General features: G+C 40.8%; 1 protein-coding gene across 2 annotated transcripts in view; it reads left to right on the forward strand.

Annotated features, from left to right (window-relative positions):
* SPDEF (SAM pointed domain containing ETS transcription factor) overlaps nucleotides 1-23,638 on the forward strand; it is a 54,118-nt gene that overhangs the window by 25,763 nt on the left and 4,717 nt on the right. The window contains exons 2-5 of one of the 2 annotated variants that reach the window (XM_072997413.2): nucleotides 14,093-14,587; nucleotides 21,717-21,914; nucleotides 22,747-22,794; nucleotides 23,325-23,465. In XM_072997413.2, coding sequence (XP_072853514.1) covers nucleotides 14,119-14,587; nucleotides 21,717-21,914; nucleotides 22,747-22,794; nucleotides 23,325-23,465 — 856 coding nt within the window. In that variant the 5' untranslated portion in view covers nucleotides 14,093-14,118. Of the gene's footprint in view, nucleotides 1-14,085; nucleotides 14,588-21,716; nucleotides 21,915-22,746; nucleotides 22,795-23,324; nucleotides 23,466-23,638 lie in introns of those variants that run through there. The other variant, XM_020797988.3, reaches the window with a different exon arrangement.

The raw sequence follows: 23,638 nt of genomic DNA on the forward strand, positions 1-23,638 counted from the left end.
TTAGTTCCTATGGGAACTAATGCCTCTACTTGCGAACAGTGCCTCGACATAAGAACGAAAAACAGCCGGAATGGATTAAACGGTTTTCAGTGCATTCCTATGGGAAACTTTCCCTCGATTTATGAACTTTTCGACGTACGAACACCGTTTCAATACGGATTAAGTTCGTAAGTCGAGGTACCAATGTAGAAGAAGTATAGTTTTAGGGACCGAATTCTTCCCTTTCCCATCGAATCCACCCCACTCTGGGTGCTGTTTGCTGAGGATTTTCATTTTGACCATGGCAAAGAAGAGAAAAACCCTCTGCATCTACAGATCTCAGGAACACTGGGCCATATGCACAGGTTAGGAGGAATTTTTTAAAAATGAATTATGAATCTGACCTACCAGTTGGCAGATTTGCAATTTCAAGTATATTGAATACTATGAGATTTGTATCTTAGTAAACACACTGCCTTGAGGTTCAAATCTAAACATGCTAATACTGTACTTTAAAAATTGGAGGCCCTCCAAAAAAGAGAGGAAGAATAAATAAAAAGGCAGCCTCCCATCTGGGGCAGAAGATATGCCATTAAATTTGCTTCAAATTATACAGTGGACCCTTGACTTACAGATGGCTCTATTTACAGACTTTTCGAGTTACAGACTTCTCTGGCCGCAAAATTTAGATTCGACTTGCCGCCGGAGAATCAACCTACAGACCAGAAAAACACCAAAATGGAACAAAAATAGAACAAAAACGGCTGGTTATGGGATTAATCGGTTTTCAATGCATTGTAGGTCAATGGAGACTCGACCTACAGACTTTTCAATGCAGCCACCGTTCCAATACGGATTAATTCTGTAAGTAGAGGGTCCACTGTATGCAGGGTGCATTTACACAACACTGTCTGCGAGCCAATCTTCAATCATGAAAAGTAAAATGGCAACCAGAGTGAAGGGAACTTAGGAAGAAGATGTAGGAAGTTTCCCTGCTAAGAGAGCACTCCTTTCCTCTCAACCCAAGGGGCCACTCACCAGCCCTGAAAATCACAGATGTATGTGAATACTCCTAGCTGGAATGGGTGGGGGAGGAAAGGCAAAAGCAAGCAAAGCAAAAAAAAATTGGAGCAACCAGCTCTTGTTGAAGAAGGAAGAATGCTTTGGCCTCAAGCAACAACCTCACCAGTAACCTTGGAAGCCACATGCAAGCACCCTGATGGGTGGAGCCTCTAGAAATGTTTGCTATGGAAAACACTTTGTATCTTTTTTTGCAAAAATACCAGGGCTTTTACTCCCCCTTTTCTGCCTTTTTTTGCAAAAACAGTCCAAGCATCTCCTGTACCCATCCACACAACTGCTTTATCTTTCTTACACACTTGCATAGTCTTCACTGTGGTAATGAATGGAGAGGGGGAAAGAAAAAGCTGAGTGGTACAGGTGCCCGAGCTATTCTGGCTAGCAAAGCACCCAGAATAGTTAAAATGCTAGTATAGAGGTTAAGACCAAGAGGTGGACTGACAGAAGGAACTATGGAGACCAGGAGAAACCATGCTGATATACTGCGTTTTTTGTAAGAAAGGGACAGGAAAAATAGCAATAAATGTACCTCATGTCCTGAGACAGGAAGAACAGTGTGGGTCTGAGGAGAAATGCCTTGAGGGTGATAGCAGTAAACAAGAAGGTTGGAGGGCTGCACAGAAAAAGCTTGGGGGGCACATGCAGCCTGCAAGCTACGAGTTGGGGTCCCCTGCTTTAGAGAAATTGCCTCTAAATTTGGCATCCTCTAGATTCTGACAGCTGGCTGGATAGCTCTGTGGTGCAGGTATCCAGCTGCAGAGCCAGACGTTAGGAATTCGGTTCTCCACTATGCCTCCTGTGAGTATAGTCAGCCTGTGTGGCCTTGGGCGAGCTGCACAGATACCCCTAGAAGAAGGGAATGGTAAACTACTTCTGAGTACTGTCTACCTAGGAAATTCTAAAAAAGGTTGCTATAAATCAGCATTGGCAAAGGATTATTAAGCTGACTCAATAGCTCAGTGGCTTAGGTATCTGCTTGTGGAGCCAGAGGTTGGGAGTTTGATTCCCCACTGTGCATCCCAGATGAGCCAGTCTGTGTTGGCTTTGGGCAAGCTTCATAGTCCCAGGTCACCCCTAGAAGAAGAGAATGGTAAACTATTTCTAAACTACTCGATATCTAGGAAACCCTGGAAAGGGTCACCATAAGTCAGAGTTGGCTTAATGGCACATAATTATTATTATTAGATTCTGGCACCCAGGGCAAAGCCCCAGTTCTGGGTGCCAGAATCTAATAATTTAGCTCTGCTGACACCAAAGGGATACCAGTAATCTCAAATATAAATAACACCATCCTTCCCCCCTTTTCCCACAATTACTAAACAAAATCACTGGGGAAAGATAACCTAATTCAAAGCTAATATATTTGGGGCAGTAGAGCAAATTCAAACTATATCTGGTGTAAGAATGCAGGCATTAGAGATTTAGATGAGGATTTTAACCCGCTACTGAGAGGTGTTCTACCAGGAAAGTAATTTTGCTATTATCTGTTCTAAAGCCTTTGTAGATCTTATGTATATAATTTTTAAATAAAATTGGTCTTTGTCAGTGTAGGCCCTGGAAAATTTACGTCTTGGGACAATACCTCTCAGATTCTTACCATCTGGTCCTTTGAACTAGCTGTGGAGGGAATGGAGTTCTAGTAGCTATCACCCCAAATATATATTTTTTCCATCACTCTATCCCAATGTAAGGTAAAGGTAAAGATTCCCCTTGACATTTAGTCCAGTCGTGCCCGACTCTAGGGCGCAGTGCTTATCCCTGTTTCCAAGCCATAGAGCCAGCATTTGTCTGAAGGCAGTTTTCGTGGTCATGTGACCAGCACGACTGGACACGGAACACTGTTACCTTCCCACCGTGGTGGTACCTATTTATCTACTCGCATTTTTACATGCTTTCGAACTGCTAGGTTGGCAGGAGTCCTATGTACACTGTTTGAAATCCTGATATGTATACTGGGTTTTGTCCCTTGCTTTTCTGACCTGGAAAAGGAGAGACTGACTATGGTGGCTGCCATAAACCAACAGGCAGCTGCAGCCGAGTTAGCACCAGGTTCCCAAAACAACTGACATCATGTTGTCTTTGTTATCTCTCAAAGATGATCTAATCCCACATCCAAGCAACTCCCCACTGTCACCATTTGGCAAAAGTCTTTCTTGGGACTCAGGCCTTGCAAGCTGTTACCAGATTCCCTTTTGTATTGAAAACAACATGGAAGCTGGATTTAGCACTGATTTGTTAAAGCCGTAATTTAATCTGGAGCAAATAAATTAGAGATTTGGAGCTGGGCAACATTTCTCTGGGAAAGCTACTGATGCAAGTACCCCATGGGGGTTCCTAGTATGTGAAACATTATCCTCCCTTTTTTTTTTTTAAGTGCATACTCTTTGGGGGCCTGCAAAAAGCCAGTGTTCAAGAGTGTCACACTGGAAAAGATACAGAAACTTTTCAAGGCAAATGGATGGCATTTTGGGACAAACATGCTGTGAAGGCCAAGTTCATACATCAAATCATTGCCACCTCTAGATTGGTCTCCCACTTGTGCAACTCCAGAATCAAAACAGACATCAATTCACAGCATTCACCAGGTTTGAAAATTATGTTTCCAAATCCAGTAAGAATATATTTCCTGCGGCATCCATTTAGGCAGAGCTTGGCAATGCTATTTTTAAAGACCAGAACTCACAGCATCCTTTGGAGATTGAGGAGCTATAGTTTGACACATGATACACAACACAGAACCACCACGCCCAACCCATCCTTTGAAGCTTTGAAGGTAGTCACTGTTTTACAGTGGTGTCATAGAGCAATGGAAGCCCAAATGGAGATGCTATCTTACGTATGAAAGTTTACCTTTGTTTATGTGTGCAACAAACTGCATTTTACCAGGTCAATCTGTTTGTCTATCCAGTCAGTATTTTTTGCTCTGACTGGCAGCTGACAAAGGAGAAACCAAGAAAATTCCCCCCTCTAGCAGTGTGCTGTGTTTTGTGTTGGCCCTTCCAGCAAATTGCTTTATATGTGTATCGGCTCCTGGAGAGAGACAAAACTTTCTGTCTTTCCTCCAGCAGTTCAGTCACTTCCTTTAATGGAATTCCATGCACCCACTTGTATCAATGTCTTGCCTCTCTGGGAACTAAGGGTGTAAGCAGACAGCTGACACCACTGAAAGGGTTGCTTTAATGGAAGCCCTACAAACGGATCAAAAACCTTGAGATGAATTGAGTTGGGCTGGAGTGCATTTCCCTGTGTATCATGTGATTGCTGGGAAATAGATTGCATTGAACAGCACTACAGTCAGTTCAAAGTGTGATATATTTCCCTGTGTAATCACACCCTACGTGAGGAATAAAACTCAAAGCTGCTACAGCTGTAATCAAATTTAGCTTCTGCTATTATTTAAGGGAACTGACTGGATAGCTCAGTCAGTTAGGTAACTGGCTGAGAATCCAGAGGTTGGGAGCTCAGTTCTCCACTGTGCATCCTGGAGGAGTTCTGCAGACATAGTTATGCAACAGGATTTCAGCCACTATCTTTATCCCTCTCCTTTCAAACCCCAGCTGTTTCGCTGTATCTTATAAAAAGTACAACTATGTGACATCACTCTTCAATATTCGCAGTGGTCTAAATCTCATATAGTGTGCTGGTGTTGAAGCAGCACTACAATAAAATTTTATTTCACCTTCCCTCCCCCTGTAATCTTCTCATGACTCAAAACCTATTCCAGGGACAGTTCTGGAAGTACACAGGATCTGCAGGGACATGTGTATTTCTACAATATAATACCAGCAGATTCCTGTATTTACCAAGATTTATAGTAACCAGAGGCCAGTGTGGTATGAAGCCCAACAACTTGGTACTTCAAAATTTCTGTTTTTATTTGTATAACCAATGAACTGCTGCATTTTAGCTTAATGTAGTTATCAATTTACATGGCACTTAGCAGTGACTCTGACATACTTTTTGTGACATACTTGCACCAAGGTATAAGGTCAATAAAGTCAACATAGATGTCAATGCATGTTTTCTTCCATCAACCTGAGCATTTGGAAAAAAAAATCTTCCATTTACAACCTAGCTGGCTTGGATGATCTTTCCTCCCCACCCCATGCTGGAGTCAGCTTGTTCTGCAGTATAGAACTTGCTATATCAAACCATTTCTTCATGTGGGCTTTAGCAAGAATTACAAGATTACTAATACAGTACGTATAATCCATGAAAATTTATATTAAAATATAATAACTGGGTGTACAGAGGACAGTCTGCTAGAGGGGACAAACCACTTGCATGATTGCCTTTGAGGCTGTATTTCCTGAGCAGGAATCTAGCCCTGGAGTACAGGCTGAGGAATACTGATCTACATGTTAGCCTCAACCTTTTTTCACATTGTGTAATGATCTTGAAGGCAGGGGCTTCTCTAAACTTTTGGACTTGTTCAAACTGCCCTCATTCTACAGTATTTCCATACTGAGGTTGCATCCATATTTTCTTTAATTACCTATTGGCTTGATTGTGAAATAGCGAAAATCTATGCCTGTTGTTCACATGATTTTTGGATGAAAGCATAGTTTCTTATATTTTCTGCATATTGCTCTGTATTTTCCTTATGTGCAAGATTTCATGTCCGCCCATGCTAGTTTCCAAAGCACTGAAACTACAGAATACTTGCTATTTCTTTTTCTGACACAGCTTCAGCCACTGTTGTATTGAAACATTTGTTAATGTCTTCGTGTGAAACTAGATCTGTAAAGCAGTTCATGGGCTTATTTTTTTCCTTAAGTCTCTGTTTTTTGCAGGTAGCACCCTAAGGCACTGAATGTAGAAGTGTTCTGGGAGTTATAAAGTAGTTGTTCCCAGCTCAAAGCACACATTTTGCATACTGAAGGCCCCAGGTTTCACTCCTAGCAAGTCAAGTTAGAAGGATCAAGTACCAGGTGATGACTGAGAAAGACCCTTTGCTCAAACAGCTGGAGTGAGTGAGTCACAAGCTAAAGATGTGCCTTCTTTTATTTAGTTAGAATTCCAGCTCCCAGAATTCTCCAAGACTTTTCCAAGCAGAAGCCTACAAGTTCCACCCCACAGACCTACATCTACAGACACCCACATTTTACTCATCTTGACCAGAGCCCATCTCTGAGGCTGTTAAGAGTTGTTTCCCATTGTCAAAGTACCAAAAAAAAAATATTAAACAGGAAACCACCACAGTGCTTTCTGGCCTTTGTAACCTCACTGCCCTTTAGGCTGCACAGAGGGCACCTCTCAAAGAACTATGACTCCCAGGAAGCACAATAGCAGCTTCTTCTTCTTCTTCTTCTTCTTCTTGTACATTAGCAACAGGAAGCAAGGCCCAACACAGCCATGCACTGTAAGACACAGAGCAAATTGTAGGTGTCTGTAGGTATGCAGCTAAGAGCTGGAATGCCCAGAATTCTGCCTGAGGGATTTTTAGTTAATTCTTGTAGATGGAGTTAAAAAAATAAACAAATGGCACATCCCTAGTTGCAACCCGAGTAGAAATTCCTAGGCTAGATGTCTAAATCTCATTGGCATTAATCCACCTTGTGTGTTTCTAGTTATATATCAGCAGTATGCATTTCACTAGCAATTCTCCACAGGTCACAGTCTTTTCGTCTTAATTGAAGCCACTGAGCCGAACAATCCCATGAGCATCTGTTGGTGATTTGCTGGTGCTGTGCTTAATTACCTGGCTGGCTTTTTAAAAATGACACAGTGTCAGCAAGTCCAAGTTGAAGCCAACTTGTACTGCTTGTGCAAAGAAGGAACGGAGTGCTTGCTTTGTCAAGGTTAAGTTGTTCTTGCAAGAAGAGCCAGAGGTGCAAAGATGTGTGCCATGATAATGGCTTTTAAAAAGATGGCCTTTAAAACTGTGCTTTGCTTAGTATGAATTCCCATATTTACAAAATACATGTTTAAAAAAACTTGATGAAAGGCTTCCTTTTATTTAATTCTCTTAAATATTAACCTGGATGCAGATATTAGTTCCAAACACAGAGTTTACTTATAATATTCCAGTCATAACACAACACAGTAATGTGACTTAAGTATACTGTATGACCAGGACCTGGAATTCTTCCATTTGTAACAGTTCCTAAACTTGAGAAATAATTTTTTGTCTTCTGAGGCATGTTTTCTAAATCTGTAACATAGACAAAGGGTGGAGAACATCTGACCTGCTCCATGTAGCTTTAATGTAGGGTTGCCAGGTGAGCAATGTCCTATTCCCTAAGATCTCAGGGCCAGAATGCAAGACCAGGAGGGGAAGGCCTTTTGATGTCACAGGGACAGGTCCTTATGTAAGATGTGTGTGTCTGCATGTGCATGAGAGAATGAGACAGACCATGTGGATTTCCTGTGCTACTGCTTAAATAAATATTATGAGTGCAGCCAAGGGCATCCATGGGAATTTTTCCGAAGTAGACAAAACTGCATAGTGGCACGTTAGCATAATTCACATGCATAATTCAGTCTGCCACAGCACAGCACGTCTGTCTGTGTGCATAAAAGAATAAGTGAATGTTGAGTGCCAGGTGCATGTATGCTCTTGCTTCCCTACCCTCCTCTGTGGACATCCATGTAGATGTATAAATATTATCATGCTGACCTATAGTCCTCGCACTAGTTGGAAATAGGAAGGAGATGAGAGGCCAGGCATAAAAGGCACCACAGAAAGTAAAATCAAACCTCCTGGGATCTGAGACCTGGGGAGGCCCAGCAGTTCCCCGAGACTTCAACTGGTGACATGAAACCTAGCAGCTCTAAATCATCCCTCACCATTGGGTATACAGTACTAACTAATGATGATGGGATTTGCAGTACAGTATTAGGTCTGGAAAGGCTGATCTTCCCCAGCTCTGACACAGAAAGCATTATCTTGACTACAGCTTTAGCACTGCTGAGCCACATGTATTTTTAACTGGCTTTAATGATCTCTCCCAGGGATAATGAGGAAACTTTTGTAAGAGCAAATTAGAGATGATAGGCCACCTTGTGTTATAAGTAGTAGGATTGTGTGTTCCTAGTTTGCTTTAAGAACAAATGACACTGTTTGGGACTCTCTCTCAGTTGGTTTTCACTGGCCAATCAGGAATAATGGGTTTCTGGCTTGCAGCGATTAGAGACATTTAATTATCTCTTATTTACCATATATCCTTCACATTGGGGACAAATACAAGTCCAGCCCTTGGGCAGAAACTAGTGGAGAAGATCATCAAGGAAATGAAATGTTCTGGCACATGGAAGTGAACAAAGATAGTAACATACTGTACAGAACAGATCTGCTAACAAAAGCCTTGCACAAAAGGTACTTTTCTTTGGCTAGAATGACTTTAGCAAGTTCTGGACTCTAGAAATCTCTAGTATCTAGAGATTCTTTCACTAAACGAGGGTTATGAAAGATATCCCACATACTATACTGAAGGCCAGGTTAAGGCATGGCCAACATTTGTAAAAAAAATTGTTTTGTGTTTTTGGACTAGAATTCCCAGTCCCCCTGCATCTTGCATAGTCAGCTTGCTGAAACAAATTGAAACATAAAAGAAATGGAAATTGTGAAAGCTTTTGTAAAGCTCCCTGTAATGCTCGGCCATATTTAAATGTACTGTTTATATGGTTTGGTAAGGATGAGATATTCCCTGGAAAAGACCCTGATGTTGGGAAAGTGTGAAGGCAAGAGGAGAAGGGGATGACAGAGCATGAGATGGTTGGACAGTGTCATCGAAGCCACGAACATGAATTTGACCCAACTCCGGGAGGCAGTGGAAGACAGGAGGGCCTGGCGTGCTCTAGTAGTCCATGGAGCCATGAAGAGTCGGACACAACTTAATGACTAAACAACAACAAGAAGAAGAAGTATGAGATGGGAGGGAGTGAAAAGCACAAAATGTTTCTGATTGGCTGGGAGAGAAACTAGATAAGGGAGGAATGTCTTTGTGTCAGAGTAGAGATGAGTCTGATGTAGAAGGAGAGGGTGGGTTTGTATGTGATTTGAGAGAGAAGTCTGAGAAAGAGACTGCAGTATAATAGTGTTAGGATTATGCTGAAAGAATTTAAAGCCTAGGAATGAATAGTGCTTTTGCTAACACTATTATTTTGATAAAATAACTGTGTTAGCAAAATAATGTTTTCTATTCAAGCAAAGGGGTGCTGTGTTCAATACCTGAAGGCTATGTGAAGTGTGTTATAAGGGTCTGAGTGAAAGGTTAGATACACACACACATGTAGGGGCAGCTAAAGGTTAGTGGCAGCAGAAGAGAAAGAAAAAAAATGAGAACCATTAAAGAAAACACATATTTTCCTGCGGTGATTTAATCTTTCCTTCCGTAGTCAAGTGACAAGATAAAAGGCAATTTGACATCAGTAAAGGGAGAAGGGGCATGACACTCCCCAACCGCAATTTCTTTCAATGTGCATGGCTAAGTTGTTTCCCAAATCTAGTCCCATATAATTATAATTGAGCTATTTCATATGCTTTTCTAAGTACCACACAGACCATAAAGGATAAGACCTATCTACAGGTACATTTTCAAATATTCAAGACAGAGAAGAAAAAGGGAGTGGGAATGGAAAAGCGAAGCAAACATTTGAGCAACTTTTATCTTCACTCATCAGAAGCGAGTTATTACCTTGAGTTGAAGGTGTTGTGAAACCAAAGGAAAATGTGCATAAAAAGAAGTGCTCGCATGCCTGTAATAAATAGTCTCTGTCTTGTACTTTTGAGTGTTTTGGTGCTAAAAACAGTCCTTTAACCACAAAAGGGATTTCTCTCTCCCCACCTCCTGCCCTTTTAAAGCTTCAGGGAACAGTCAGGCTTTCTGTTTGGTATAGCAACAGTTCCAAAAGTTGCCATGGAAATAGCCCAGGCTCATCGCCTTCTCTGTTGGGTTCAGGCTCCTCCATACCAAAGACAGATGGGCAAGATGTTTCAAAGAGTGGATTAGAAGAGAGATAAGTTGGAAAGTTCCTTCAGATCCTGATTTCAGAGTTGAAAAGGTCTTAGGAGAGGTAGCCAAGTTTATCCATTTCAGCAACAACAAGAACACAGGAACGTTTCTACATGAGCTTTTGTGGATTACACTCCATTTCTTCAGACACATGGTACACAACATCTAGGCCACAAGTTTATGTGCATAATTTACATGGTGTGGTGATGGGGATGAAAGGGTTTAAATGAGTTACATATACAGTAGATGAAGAATCTTTTGAATGCCACATGTGTCCAGGGTTCCATGCAGAACTGACATGCAGGCCTAAACTTTGAGGGAGATTGTTTCACCAATCTGAAACTGAAGGGACTGGGTTCAAGTTCCATGGATATAAAGTAGAATTCTGACTCTTTTTACTCAGTTCTGCATTTCATATTGCTGTGACATTTGTCTGTCTGACCGCAAAAAGAGTATGAAAACCATATGAAAGATAAGGGCTGATGGATTTTGGGAGGAGTTATCTAAAAAAAGCACATTTCCAAGCTGTGAGGTTGGGGTGGTAATATCTTTTTTCAGGTATTTCTGCCATTTCACCAATGGTATTCTAACCATTTTTTATTCCTAAATCAAACAAAACCCACTGTTGTTAAGTACATATGACTAGAAATACAGGCAGACCTCTACACAATGTGCATCCACTGTGTCCCTTTAAATATATATAAACGTTGATCTTTTCTACATATTTAACATATCCAAATCATTCCTTTGCACAAAAATAACTACAAACTAATAATGTTAATTTGTTTCAACAAGTGGAAAACTGAACAACTAACTCCTGTAACTTTTGAAAGCTCTGTTACAGTAGGGCCATACAAGATCTCTTTACCAATGCCTCCTTTAATCACAAATCCTGATAAAAAGTAACATCTCTTTGGAAAGTTCTGCTAGTTCTTGTGTTTGTTCCAGAGAAGAAGACATTGCAGCACACAGACTCACTTGCTTTGGCAGCTCTCTGCATGTACTTGTAGATGCCTGAGATGGTTATATTTATGCATTTACAGTGACTTCTTAGTTTATATCTGGTTTGATATTGTTATTCCTATGTATCAATGTGAATACCAGGATGCTATGGGGCAACCAGTTAATGTTATGTTGAGCAAATGGGACACTGTTAGAAAGTAGCCTCTAGCTTGCATGAGAAAAAGAGTTCGAACAAATGTGGCATGTCTGGTTTTATATTCTTTGTGTGGTTTTCAGAGTGAAGTAGGTAAAATTTAGGGATATGAGGGGAAGATTATCACACTGCCGCCACCACCCCCATAGGCAACAGCTTTTGAGTTCTTTAGTCACCTGATTTGTGAACTTTGAAGATGCTTCCTTGGCTTCTCTTCTCTCCCTAGAAAAATCCTACATACCTTAATTTTTTGGGTTTGGCATATCTTCACAGCTAATTGAGGTGAAATAATTCAAATTAAGATATACATGTTTCCACCCAGCAGAGCTTTTTATCACACATTTGTGATGAAAATGTACGAACTTCAATTGCATACCTGTATTCTGCTGTCACATACATTCCTGCTGCTCGAAGGGTACTTCTCAAGTGTTTTCTTTTAAAACAGCAATAGGATATTTTAATACCTTACCAAAGTTCATTGAGAAAGTAATCAAGCTAATGAGATATGGTACTGTCCACCCACTGCTGGCCCCTTTAATCTCGGATGGCAAAGCAGCATGCTATATTTCAAGAGTCTGCAGACTCTGTAGATTTGCAGGATCTTGTTCACCTTCCTCTGGAACCATAAGCTGTGGTCTCTGGAGCCAAGTGCAAAGGAAGTTCAGAAACCTGGACAAAATTGAAGAACAAGGTGTCTCTGAGCACATACTTAACCCAGGAGTTTATTTTCAGCACCAGAGCTATATTTCCACAGAGGTCCTCTCAAACCCAATTCCATTTCTCTGTTCCCACAAGCTTTCTTGATTTTAGCAGTTTAATTTCAGCTGGGGCAAAGGCTTGGTACTTTTTATTACTTGTTAAACCACTGGAAACATGGCCTAAATATATATCCATATTTACCTTTGGCTAATAAGTGCTATATGGACAGAAACTGGTGATTGCCTACATCTAGGGTTATCATGTTAGCAGCATCTCATTCCCTGCAATTTCAGGACCAAAACATTAGATCAGGAGTCACAGCCTTGTGATTTTACAGAAGTGGCAAAAGGAAGGTTTTGGGAGAGAGGAGGGTGGTTCTCCCCCATACCTTTCTGTGCCATTGCTGTCAGGGCTTATGCATCAAGAAGGCTCATGAGTCATGACACTGGCATCCCACTCCCTGTCTTGTCCAAATGGCATGACCGATCCAATGGTGATGTGCTAAAAAGCAAGAGCAAGAGAGGGGGAATGAGCAGAACGACATTGGGTGAATACAGTGGTGTCTGTGGTATCAATTGGGGCAATACACACATAAAGAGGTATCTTTACCTTGAACTGATGAGCCCTGATGTCAGCTGGGAGTAGATGGATGGCAGCATTTAAAAGTCACTTCTCTCTTTCTCCCTCCACAAAAGAGTCCATTGGTGCCACAAGAGTCTATGGGCTGCAGCCCACTTCTACAAAAATCAAACTATATCTTTCTTCACTGCTGTTTGCTCTGAGAATTGCCTGCCTGAAGAGGTGGAGAAACAGCAGTTCTCTGAGACGTCAGATGACACCCCCACCCCAAGACCTGGCAACCCTATTTATGTCATGGATTGATGAGGTGCCTCAGATGTCATTGGGTTATAATTCCCAGCATTCTGTCTCTATGCTCTGCGAGCTACGGCTGATGGGATTTGCAGTCCAATAATATCTGGAGGGGTGCATTTTACCCATCCCTAGTGCTTATGCAAAACAGTTTTGTTTTTAAATGCAAACCTAAGCTTTGGAAGGTTTTAACTGCCATCTGAATGTAGATAAGAGAATGTGAAAAACAAAAACAAACAAACCCAATAGCTTTAGGATATCTGTTTGAAGAAAATTCTGTTATGGGTTCTGGTAACAGTGTTTTGACCTTCAGTTTCTTCCTACCATTATGCCTAAACAAAAACAGTGAGGAGTACTGGCACTTATATACCAGGTGAGGAGCCATCATTAATTTGCAAGATTGTCAGCTGTGCATTTCCACCCTACTGATATTTTAAAACTTCAGTTTAGCCACAGCTCTAGTCACTGGGCAATTTAATGTGTGTTAATATTCACGAAGCAGGAATAGCTACTGATGTAAAGAGGAGCACACTGCTACCAAATACTTTGTTTGGGAAACCTTGCCAGTAATAAATAATAAACCAAAGTTTCACTGATAACAAGATGATATCAAGAGATACCTTTAACATTCAACATAATTAGATAAATCACAGTGAGTGAACTGTATGGGAGGAAGGCTCCCCATTTTTAAAAAAAATTATGAGATATTTAGCTTATATAAAAATAAGCTGGATGTGCAACAACGGTATGATTGAGAGAGGATAGAATGCAACAAATAAAATCATCTTTATTGCATCCAAAATCAAAGCAGATATGCATGAAGATTCTCAGCTTCAAATTTTCAAAATCCAGCCTCTAATATAGTTTGAACTCATCTTTGTTTTCCCTTCCATGTGTCATTTGATGGCTTCATCATATTAAAAGATTTGGGACCATCCCTGTTTCTGACCTTCTGCTGTCAGGGAACTAGAGAAAGGTTTGTTCTTGCTCTTCAGAAAGCCATCATCTGTTCCTAACCATGGGCAACTCTCTCCTTCCTGTGTTTCATTGTCCCTTCACCATTACTGACAGGATTCCTTCCCTTGCCCTCTTATTGCCAGATGACCCATAAGAGAAGAGTTGCCTGGGTCCATGAAGAGCTATTTAACCTATTTTCATTTAGGGGTCTCTTTGGCCACAGAGTAGCTCTTTGGTGGTTTCTTTTCTCTTAATAGGCTTAGCTTTCCTCCATTGTGCCTGATCACTGGGCAGAAATGCAGAATTCACTATCAAACTATCCCTTCTGACTGGTTCATGTGTATTTTCTACACCCACCCCTTCTTTCCTTCCTTCTCCTTTCCTTTGATGACAGATCTGGAAACAAACCTGTGCAGAGGGATGGGCAGTGCTGGCCAAGGCCTGACTATTCTGCCCCACAGCCGAGTCAACCTTCAGGATCCTGTACTATACTCTGGCCTGGAGAAGCTACCTGTTGTTGCCCAAGACCCTGACAGCCAGAGCTGGAAGTCCCTCGACAGGCCGAGCCCTCCTGGCACACCTGAGCAAAACCTACCCGCTTTCTGCCTCCAGTACTTTGACATGCTATACCCAAACGAAAGCAACTGGGTCCCAAAGGGTCTGGGAGAAAGTCAACAACCCAACAGCCAAGGAGGCAGGACAGAAGTGCCCAAAGAACCTGAGCAGTGTCCTATCATTGACAGTCAAGGTCTGAGCCTTACACCTGATATGGACTACCAGGCCAGCCTTCACCTGGAGGAGCACTCTCTGGAGCAGGTGCAGACTATGGTAGTGGGGGAAGTACTCAAGGATATTGAAACAGCTTGCAAACTTCTCAATATTTCTGCAGGTGAGTATTCCAACATGTTTTTTTTTCTTTTACTGTTGTGGCACTGTTTGTGGGAGACCTTAGCCCAAAAAAGGGAAGTGTTACATTTATAAGACAACTATGTGACTACTCAGCTGATTTTAGAGATGGGAACAAAGTTCAGCACGGCCATTGGGAATCCAAGAAATTAACTTATCCCTTCTTAGACTAATTTGTGGGCAGTGATGAAAATTTACTGCTAAACAATATTGTTTGTCCGCTGCTGGATAAACTTTTTATGCTGCCACATTCAACCAAGCCATTTGTATGGGTACAGTGCCTCTGGCAGGTACAATTCTATGAATCTATAGATTGTGCGTTACTGATGCACTGTTATGAACAGCAGTGTCCCAGTTCAAACTTTACTGAAGGAAAATCAGTTCAAACTTTACTGAAGTTAGTGATGAAGATGTACTGAACAAGTCCTTGACCACCCTTTTGCTTTTAATCTCCGTTATGTCTGTGATATGAGGCTTCATATTATATCATGCAGAAGAGAGATACATTTTAGGAGTATGACTTGCGTGGTATCTTGTCTTCTATGTTAAAAGCCTATCTGAAATCAGTGAAGGTCTGCCTATTGACTCTAATAGTTTTCAGTCTTGCCACTTGGCCCATGGAACAGGGTACAGAATATGGCAGGTGAAAGCAGCTATTTGGTTGACATTATTATAAAGACTAAGAGTTGTGATCTAAAATTTTCTGTGATCACAAAGCCCATATCCTGAAGATTATACAGTATTTCCTTCATTCAATGGATTTATAGATGTAGGATTAAATAAAATCTGTGGTTCAAACTACACATTATGGATAGGAACTGTAACTGGTATTATATTTGTGTTCCAGGCCTTTGTGCCTGAACAATCACACCTTTAAACAAACCTCAGTATTTATTTTCTATCACCTAATCACAATGTAAAGGAAGCTAATCTGTGAACTCTGGGAAGTATGAGAAAACCCTCATGGACCAATGAGACATGTTTCAGCATATAAGAAATTCTTGCTTTTAATGAATGCATAGAGGATTTGAGACTGAGATGGGGGGACCCCCTGGAATTTTGGGGCACAACTCCCCCCTCCCCCGTTGTGATGCACGAGACACCACTGCTATAGTCTGGCCCTGTAGCTACTTGACAGGGGCTAGATTCAATCAATAGGGTCCATTCCAGTTCTGCAGTTCTAAGATTATTATTATTGTGTTACATTTGGTAAATTAGTAGAATATCTATATATATACACACTGTACCCTGTTTCCCTGAAAATAAGACCTAACCTGAAAATAAGCCCTAGTAGGATTTTTCGGAATGCTCATAATATAAGCTCAACCCCAAAAATGAACCCCACTTAAGTGAAACCTCGCTTTCAACCATTGTGCTGCACCCAGAAGATGACATTACTGTATTTGAATAAATGTAGATCGTTGTACATAAAAAAATTAAAACCTCCCCTGAAAATAAGCCCTAATGTGGTTTTTGGAGCAAAAATTAATATAAGACCCTGTCTTATTTTCGGGGAAACAGATATTTTCTGATGTTGAGCTTCAGACCATTTTTTGCTCCCTCCTCTTTTACCCTCATTATGAGGTTCTTTAATTTCGCCTCACTTTCTGCCATCAGAGTGGTATCATCTGCATATTTGAGGTTGTTGATATTTCTTCTAACAATCTTAATTCCGGCTTGGGATTCATCCAATACTGCCTTTGCATGATGTATTCTGCCTATAAGTTAAATAAGCAGGGAGACAATGTACAGCCTTGTCATACTCCTTTCCCAATTTTGAACCAATCAGTTGTTTCATATCCAGTTCTAACTGTTGCTTCCTGTCCCACATATAGATTTCTCAGGAGATAGATAAGGTGGGCACCCACTCCCATTTCTTTAAGAACTTGCCATAGTTTGTTGTGGTCCACACAGTCAAAGTCTTTTGCGTAGTCAATAAATTAAAAGTAGATGTTTTTCTGGAACTCTCTGGCTTTCTCCATAATCCAGCGCATGTTAGCAATTTGGTCTCTAGTTTCTCTGCCCCTTCAAAATCCAGCTTGTACTTCTGGAAGTTCTTGGTCCAAATACTGCTGAAGCCTACCTTGTAGGATTTTGAGCATAATCTTGCTAGCGTGTGAAATGATTGCAATTGTACGGTAGTTGGAGCATTCTTTGGCACTGCCTTTCTTTGGGAATGGGATGTAGACTGATCTTTCCAATCCTCTGGCCATTGCTGAGTTTTCCATAGTTGCTGGCATATTGAGTGAAGCACCTTAACAGCGTCGTCTTTTAAGATTTTAAATAGTTTAACTGGAATGCCATCACCTCCACTGACGTTGTTAGCCATGCTTTATAAGGCCCACTTGACTTCGCTCTCCAGGATGTCTGGCTCGAGGTCAGCAACCACAGTATCTGGGTTGTCCAGGACATCCAGATCTTTCTGGTTTAATTCCTCTGTGTATTCTTGCCACCTCTTCTTGATGTCTTCTGCTTCTGTTAGGTCCCTCCCATTTTTGTCGTTTATCATGTTCATCTTTACACAAAATGTTCCTTTAATATCTCCAATTTTCTTGAACAGATCTCTGGTTTTTCCCTTTCTATTCTTTTCCTGTATTTCTTTTCACAGTTCATTTAAGAAGGCCCTCTTGTCTCTCCTTGCTATTCTTTGAAAGTCTGTATTGAATTTTCTGTAACTTTCCCTATCTCCTTTGCATTTTGGTTCCCTTCTCTTCTCTGCTATTTGTAAGGCCTCGTTGGACAGCCACTTTGCTTTCTTGCATTTCCTTTTCTTTGGGATGGTTTTTGTTGCTGCCTCCCTTACAGTGTTATGAGCCTCCATCTATAGTTCTTCAGGTACTCTGTTCACAAAATCTAGTTCCTTAAATCTGTTCTTCACTTCCACTGTGTATGCATAAGGGATTTGGCTTAGGTTATACCTGACTAGCCCCATGGTTTTTTCCTACTTTCTTCAATTTAAGCTTGAATTTATGTAAAGCTGATGATCAGAGCCACAATCAGCTCCAGGTCTTGTTTTTGCTGACTGTATAGAGCTTCTCCATCTTTGGCTGCAGAGAATATAATCAATCTGATTTCGGTTTTGCCCATCTGGTGATGTCCATGTGTAGAGTCACCTCTTGGGTTACTGGAATGGAGTGTTAGTGATGACCAGCTTGTTCTCTTGACAAAACTCTATTAGCCTTTGCCCTGCTTCATTTTGAACTCCAAGGCCAAACTTACCTGTTGTTCCTTTTATCTCAACTCCATATTTTAGCATTCCAGTCCCCTATAATGACAAGAACATCTTTCTTTGGTGTCAGTTCTAGAAGGTGTTGTAAGTCTTCACAGAATTGGTCAATTTCATCCTCTTCATCATTGGTGGTTGGTGCATAAACTTGGATTATTATGATATTAAAAGGTCTGCCTTGGATTTATATTGAAATCATTCTATCATTTTTTTGAGATTGTATCCCATTACAGCTTTTCCCACTCTTTTGTTGACTATGAGGGCTACTCCATTTCTTCTACGGGATTCTTGCCCACATTGTAGATATGATGATCGTTTGAACTGAATTCGTCAATTTCCCTCCATTTTAGTTCATTGAAACCCAGGATGTCAATGTTTATTCTTGCTATCTCCTGTTTCACCACATCCAGCTTACCAAGGTTCATATATCTTACATTCCAGGTTCCTATGCATTATTTTTCTTTGCAGCATCAGACTTTCCTTTCACTTCCAGTTGAGTCCGCAGCTGAGCATCCTTTTGGCTTTGGCCGAACCACTTCATTAGTTCTGGAGCTACTTGTACTTGTCCTCCGCTCTTCCTCAGTATCATGTTGGATGCCTTCCAACCTGAGGGGCTCATCTTCCAGCATCATATATTTTAGCCTTTTGTTTCTGTTCATGGGATTTTCTTGGCAAAGATACTGGAGTGGTTTGCCAATTCCTGCTCCAGGTGGATCGTGTTTAGTCAGAACACTCAACTATGACCTGTCCGTCTTGGGTGTCCTTGCACAGCATAGCCCATAGTTTCTATGAATTACTCAAGTCCTTTCGCCATGACAAGGCAGCAATCTGTGAAGGGGGTATATACATATATGACATACTATTTTTCTAAATGGTCTGGGCAATAGGTGTGGCAGGCAGAAGGCATAATTCACACAAGCTTTGTTGAAATGAATAAAAGCTATGTAGGAATAGAGACTCATCCATTTTAGGATACTTATGAAGTTATTTGACTGTTTCTTATGAGATGAAATACATCATGTAATATGTTGCACATTTCTCAGCAGACATGAAGGATTAAAATATGCCCCCTTTTAGCCCTCATGCTTGTAGGGGTTGGAAGAAATTTTTTTTTTTAGAAAGGATAAGAGCTTAGTTCCACACTACTTAACAATTACACTTGGTAGCAATGACTGGGAATCAAATCACACATGAAAGGAAATGGCTATGTTTGCTATTACAGTGTGTTCCTCCAGGTCTACGGCTCATTCAAATCACAGGTGAGACTTGCAAATGAAGCCCATGTTTATCTCATAATGACCAATCACAAAACAAAAGCAAACTTATCTGAAAAAGGCTGAGTGAGGCAAACTCATGTTACTACTATTCAGCTTCTGATACTGTGCTTCTCATATCATCTGCTTGCGACCTCAGTGGCTACAGAGAGGACAGTATTAGCAGTATAAACCTGTGTGTACATGGGACCAAAAGACAGCTGGGCTGCTCCTACCATTCATGAAGTGCCTGCTCCCTGGTATATTGCAGAAAAAGTACTACACATACAGCTAATGCAGACAATGTATTAATTGCAAAACTCAAATGGATAGCTCAATGAGTTGGAGGGTCAGGAATTCAATTTCTATTGTACCTCATGAGGGAAGAGCCAGTCTGTGTGGTCTTGGGTAAGCCTCACAGTCCTAGAGTGCCACTAGAAGAAGGGACTAATAGACCTCTTTTGAGTATTTTAAGAAACCCTGGCAAAAATTGCCATAGGTCAGAACTGATTTGACAGTAAATCATCACAGAATCATAGAATCATAGAAAAGTGAAGTTGGAAGGGACCTACAAGGCCATAAAGTCCAACCCCCTGCTCAATGCAGGAATAGAATCAAAGAATATCTGCTAGGTGATTATCTAAGTTTTTCTTGAATGCCTCCAGTGTTAGAGCACTTACCAACTCCTGATGTAACTGGTTCCACTGTCGTACTGCTTTAAGAGGAAGTTTTTTCTGATATTCAACCGAAATCTGGCTTCCTTTAACTTGAGCCCATTCTTGTGTGTCCTGCACTCTGGGATGATCGAGAACAGATCTTGCCCCTCCTCTGTATAACATCATCATCACCATCATAATTCATGTCAAAACACAGAGGAGTATGGACAAACTGTATATGGGCAAAGTGAATATAACAGTATATGGGTAGAGTCAAGATGAAAAAAAAATACAAATTAATGAGTGGACATAATACCTTCTGAAATATGGATTCTGAGAAGGGTTAGAATCAAAGATACAGCCAGAACCCTGTCAATCTGCCTAGGTATTGTTGTAGCTACCCTGCTCATTTGATTGTATTTATTCATTCTGATTTCACTTATATATTGACATGTTGACCACGCCCACATTCTGTTTGTGGTTACTCTTTAGTGTTTTGTGATTAACACATCAGCCATAGTTCATGATTGTGTGCTTTGTAGCACTTTTCTTTTTCTTTTTGGTAGTGTCTATACAATTTTTTGGTCTTCTGTTTATGCATTCCATGTTATAACCATATGTATTGCCACCCATTTCTAAATTTATAGCTGGATTAGGTAGCATGAACCAAATATTCTTCAACAGTATTGGAAACCAGAAGGAGCAGAAATGTGAGGGATAACTCTTCTCTGGGCCAAGCTGCTTTTTCTTCCTACCTTGGGCATGTTGGTTTTTTCATCACTATTTATTTATTTATTTATTTATTTATTTATTTATTTATTTATTTATTTATTTATTTATTTATTTATTGGACTTATATACCGCCCCATAGCGCTACAAGCATTCTCCGGGCAGTTTACAATTTTTAATTATACAGGCTACACATTGCCCCCCCCCCAGCAAGCTGGGTACTCATTTTACTGACCTCGGAAGGATGGAAGGCTGAGTCAACCTTGAGCCGGCTACCTGGGATTTGAACCCCAGGTCGTGAGCACAGTTTTTAGCTGCAGTACAGCATTTTAACCACTGCGCCACGAGGCTCCTATAATGATAGCCATTGGTTTTCCATGACAATGTGCTTTCTATACACTGTTGATTGGGAGCAGACTTTGCTTTTGGTGCCTACACAAGCAAATATCTTTACCTTCTGATGAGAGTATGGCTGGAGCTACTGGGAGTTCAAGCCAAAAGATGTGGATGGGTTCATCCTGGAGAAGGCTGCCTTAAACTACAGGTCGGAAAAGCTATGCATTTGCAGATGTTAGACTACGGCTTCCATGAGCTGTCACCATTGGCAATTCTGATGGCTCTGATGGGGGGAGTGTTTGAGTCCAACATCTGTAGAGTCCAGGTTTCTCATCCTTGCCTTGAACTATGTCTTAGACTTATGAAACACTGCTTCCTCCCTTTTACTGTGTTCATTAGTGTCCTGGTAGAAAATGTCTTCATTCACATTTCTGTGTGAACTTGAATCTACCTGACGAACTTGGAATTTGGAGATTTTTTTTGCAGAGGTATAATGTACACCCTATGGATAATGCAGCTAATTTCAAAATCTAAACTGTGTGTGTCTAAGAGTGATCATGGCTGAGATTCTCAGAAATTGTCCTCTTCTTCTATGTTAGGACTATAGAGAAATATATGAAATGGTAACAAAATGTATACAGCTGCTCTCTCAATAGTTCCCTGCCTAGAATTTTTATATAGCAAGAAAGTTGATAGCTCAGGGCACCGCATGGCATAAGCGACTATGACTGGAGCACAGATCAAAAGTTATATTGGTCAATGAAAACAAAATTGTCATATAGACCAAAAAATTAGGTTCTCCTCTCCTAATGCTGGTCAGCTGCAATGTTTCTTATGCAATTTGCTTTGAAGATGAGTTATAACAGATAATGTTCACTATATCTGAAATATGTTTCCCTTGTTCTTTCACAGACCCAACAGACTGGAGTCCAGGAAATGTCCAGAAGTGGATCTTATGGACAGAACACCAGTACCGGTTGCCCCAGATTGGGAAATCATTTCATGATCTTTCTGGAAAGGACCTATGTGCCATGTCTGAGGAACAGTTTCATCAGCTTTCACCAGCATGTGGTGATGTCTTGCATGCACATCTAGACATTTGGAAGTCAGGTATCTAGTGGGAAAGCTTGGAAACAGATGGCACAGCTGAAAGACTTGATTCTGAATAAATTATTGTATAGAGGGGGTGGCAGTAGAGGTTTGTTCCTGCAAAATGTAACACCTCCTGCTCTGATTCTACTGGGGCATGTCCAGAAAATATTCCAGGAATAAAGGCCATCTTTACAGGGAAAGAGGAATCACTTACTGTTAAATCTGCTTATATCATTGATTTGCTTTGGAGGTATCCAACTTTTTTTTTTGGCCTTCAGGGCCCTGTGTGATGAAGCTGATTCCAGATTCGAAGTTTGTGAACATATCTTCATACAGATTGTTCCCTCCTGTATATGTCCACATGTATTCGTATGCATACTCATATATACAGATGTGGACATACAGGAAAGATTAGTCTGTATGAGGATTTGTTGAGACTCTTCTAGTCTCTGCCAGTCATTCTGCAGTAGCAGCAGAAAAAGACTCATCTTTTTGAAATCATTAGGAAATTGCTGAGGGGAATTTGGTACCAGGGCTCGGGGAATCCCTGAAGATTGCAGCTAAGACTTAAAGGGGCCACAGGTTTTCTGGCATAGTTTGTGACACTAGGCTAGCTAGCATTCAGCCTGGTGGCACAGCACATTTTAAAGCTGAGTCAGTTGTGTGTTTCCGGCGTTAAAAGTGGTTGATGGATGGCCCTATTAGCACAGCAAATTTGGTTTTTGCTTCCTTCCAGTTCTATGAATGAGTGCTTTTCTTGATATATAGAAAAGACCTGAAGATTGAGGAAGTGGACTTGATACAGGCCATTAAACTAGAGCATCCCTTGAACTTTGTGCTTGCTTTGCAGCTGCTTGGATGAAAGAGAAGACTGCCCCTGGAGAGATGCATTATTGTGGTGAGCTCACTCTTGCTATCAATAACCAAAGTGAGATGGTGTGTGAGGAGTGGGGGCAGAAACAGTGGAGATCCTTGGAAAGCTACTGTAATGGAAGATAAAAGGGTCCAATAAACAACTGGGAGTTTTTGAAGGCAATACCAATGAATCATACTCTTACAACAGCCACTGCTACCATTACTCCTCCCTCCCCACACTACTACTTCTACTACTACTAGGAGGAGGAAGAAGCAGTGGCATATTTACTTCTATTTATTGTATTGTATGTTTCCTTCTGGACAGAAAGAAGAAAAAGTATATATTCACTTATGCAGAAAGATAACAATATGACAACTATTAGGCTACACATTTCACAGGATACATGAACTTTACAAACTTCAAGAAGGCACAGGTTGTTCATGAGATAATGATTAAACCAGAATTCAAAGGTTTTGGGACAAAAATGAATTGAATAAACAAAACAAAAATGACACTAAATTTGTATTTCCTGTAATATCCACAATGTTCTGTCCTTCTGTGTTCTGTTACAGGGAGTGAAGAAAACTGGACAGACAGTGAAGTGGACTCGTCCTGCTCAGGCCAGCCTATTCACCTCTGGCAATTTCTGAAAGAGCTTCTACTGAAGCCTCATAACTATGGACGCTTCATTCGTTGGCTTAATAAAGAGAAAGGTGAGTTGCTTCGTGGAAACGCAAATCTGGTTTGGAGAACAGCCTTTCTTATGTGCAATAAGAAACTTCATTGCTCCCATGTTAGGTCGTTTATGGTTTTACTCAGATATTTTTTGATGACAATTATCAGAATTTCATCAGCTTCATCACTAGCCATACTGGCTGGAGGATTA

This window comes from Pogona vitticeps, chromosome 4 (genome assembly GCF_051106095.1).
Source record: "Pogona vitticeps strain Pit_001003342236 chromosome 4, PviZW2.1, whole genome shotgun sequence".
NCBI lineage: Eukaryota > Metazoa > Chordata > Lepidosauria > Squamata > Agamidae > Pogona > Pogona vitticeps.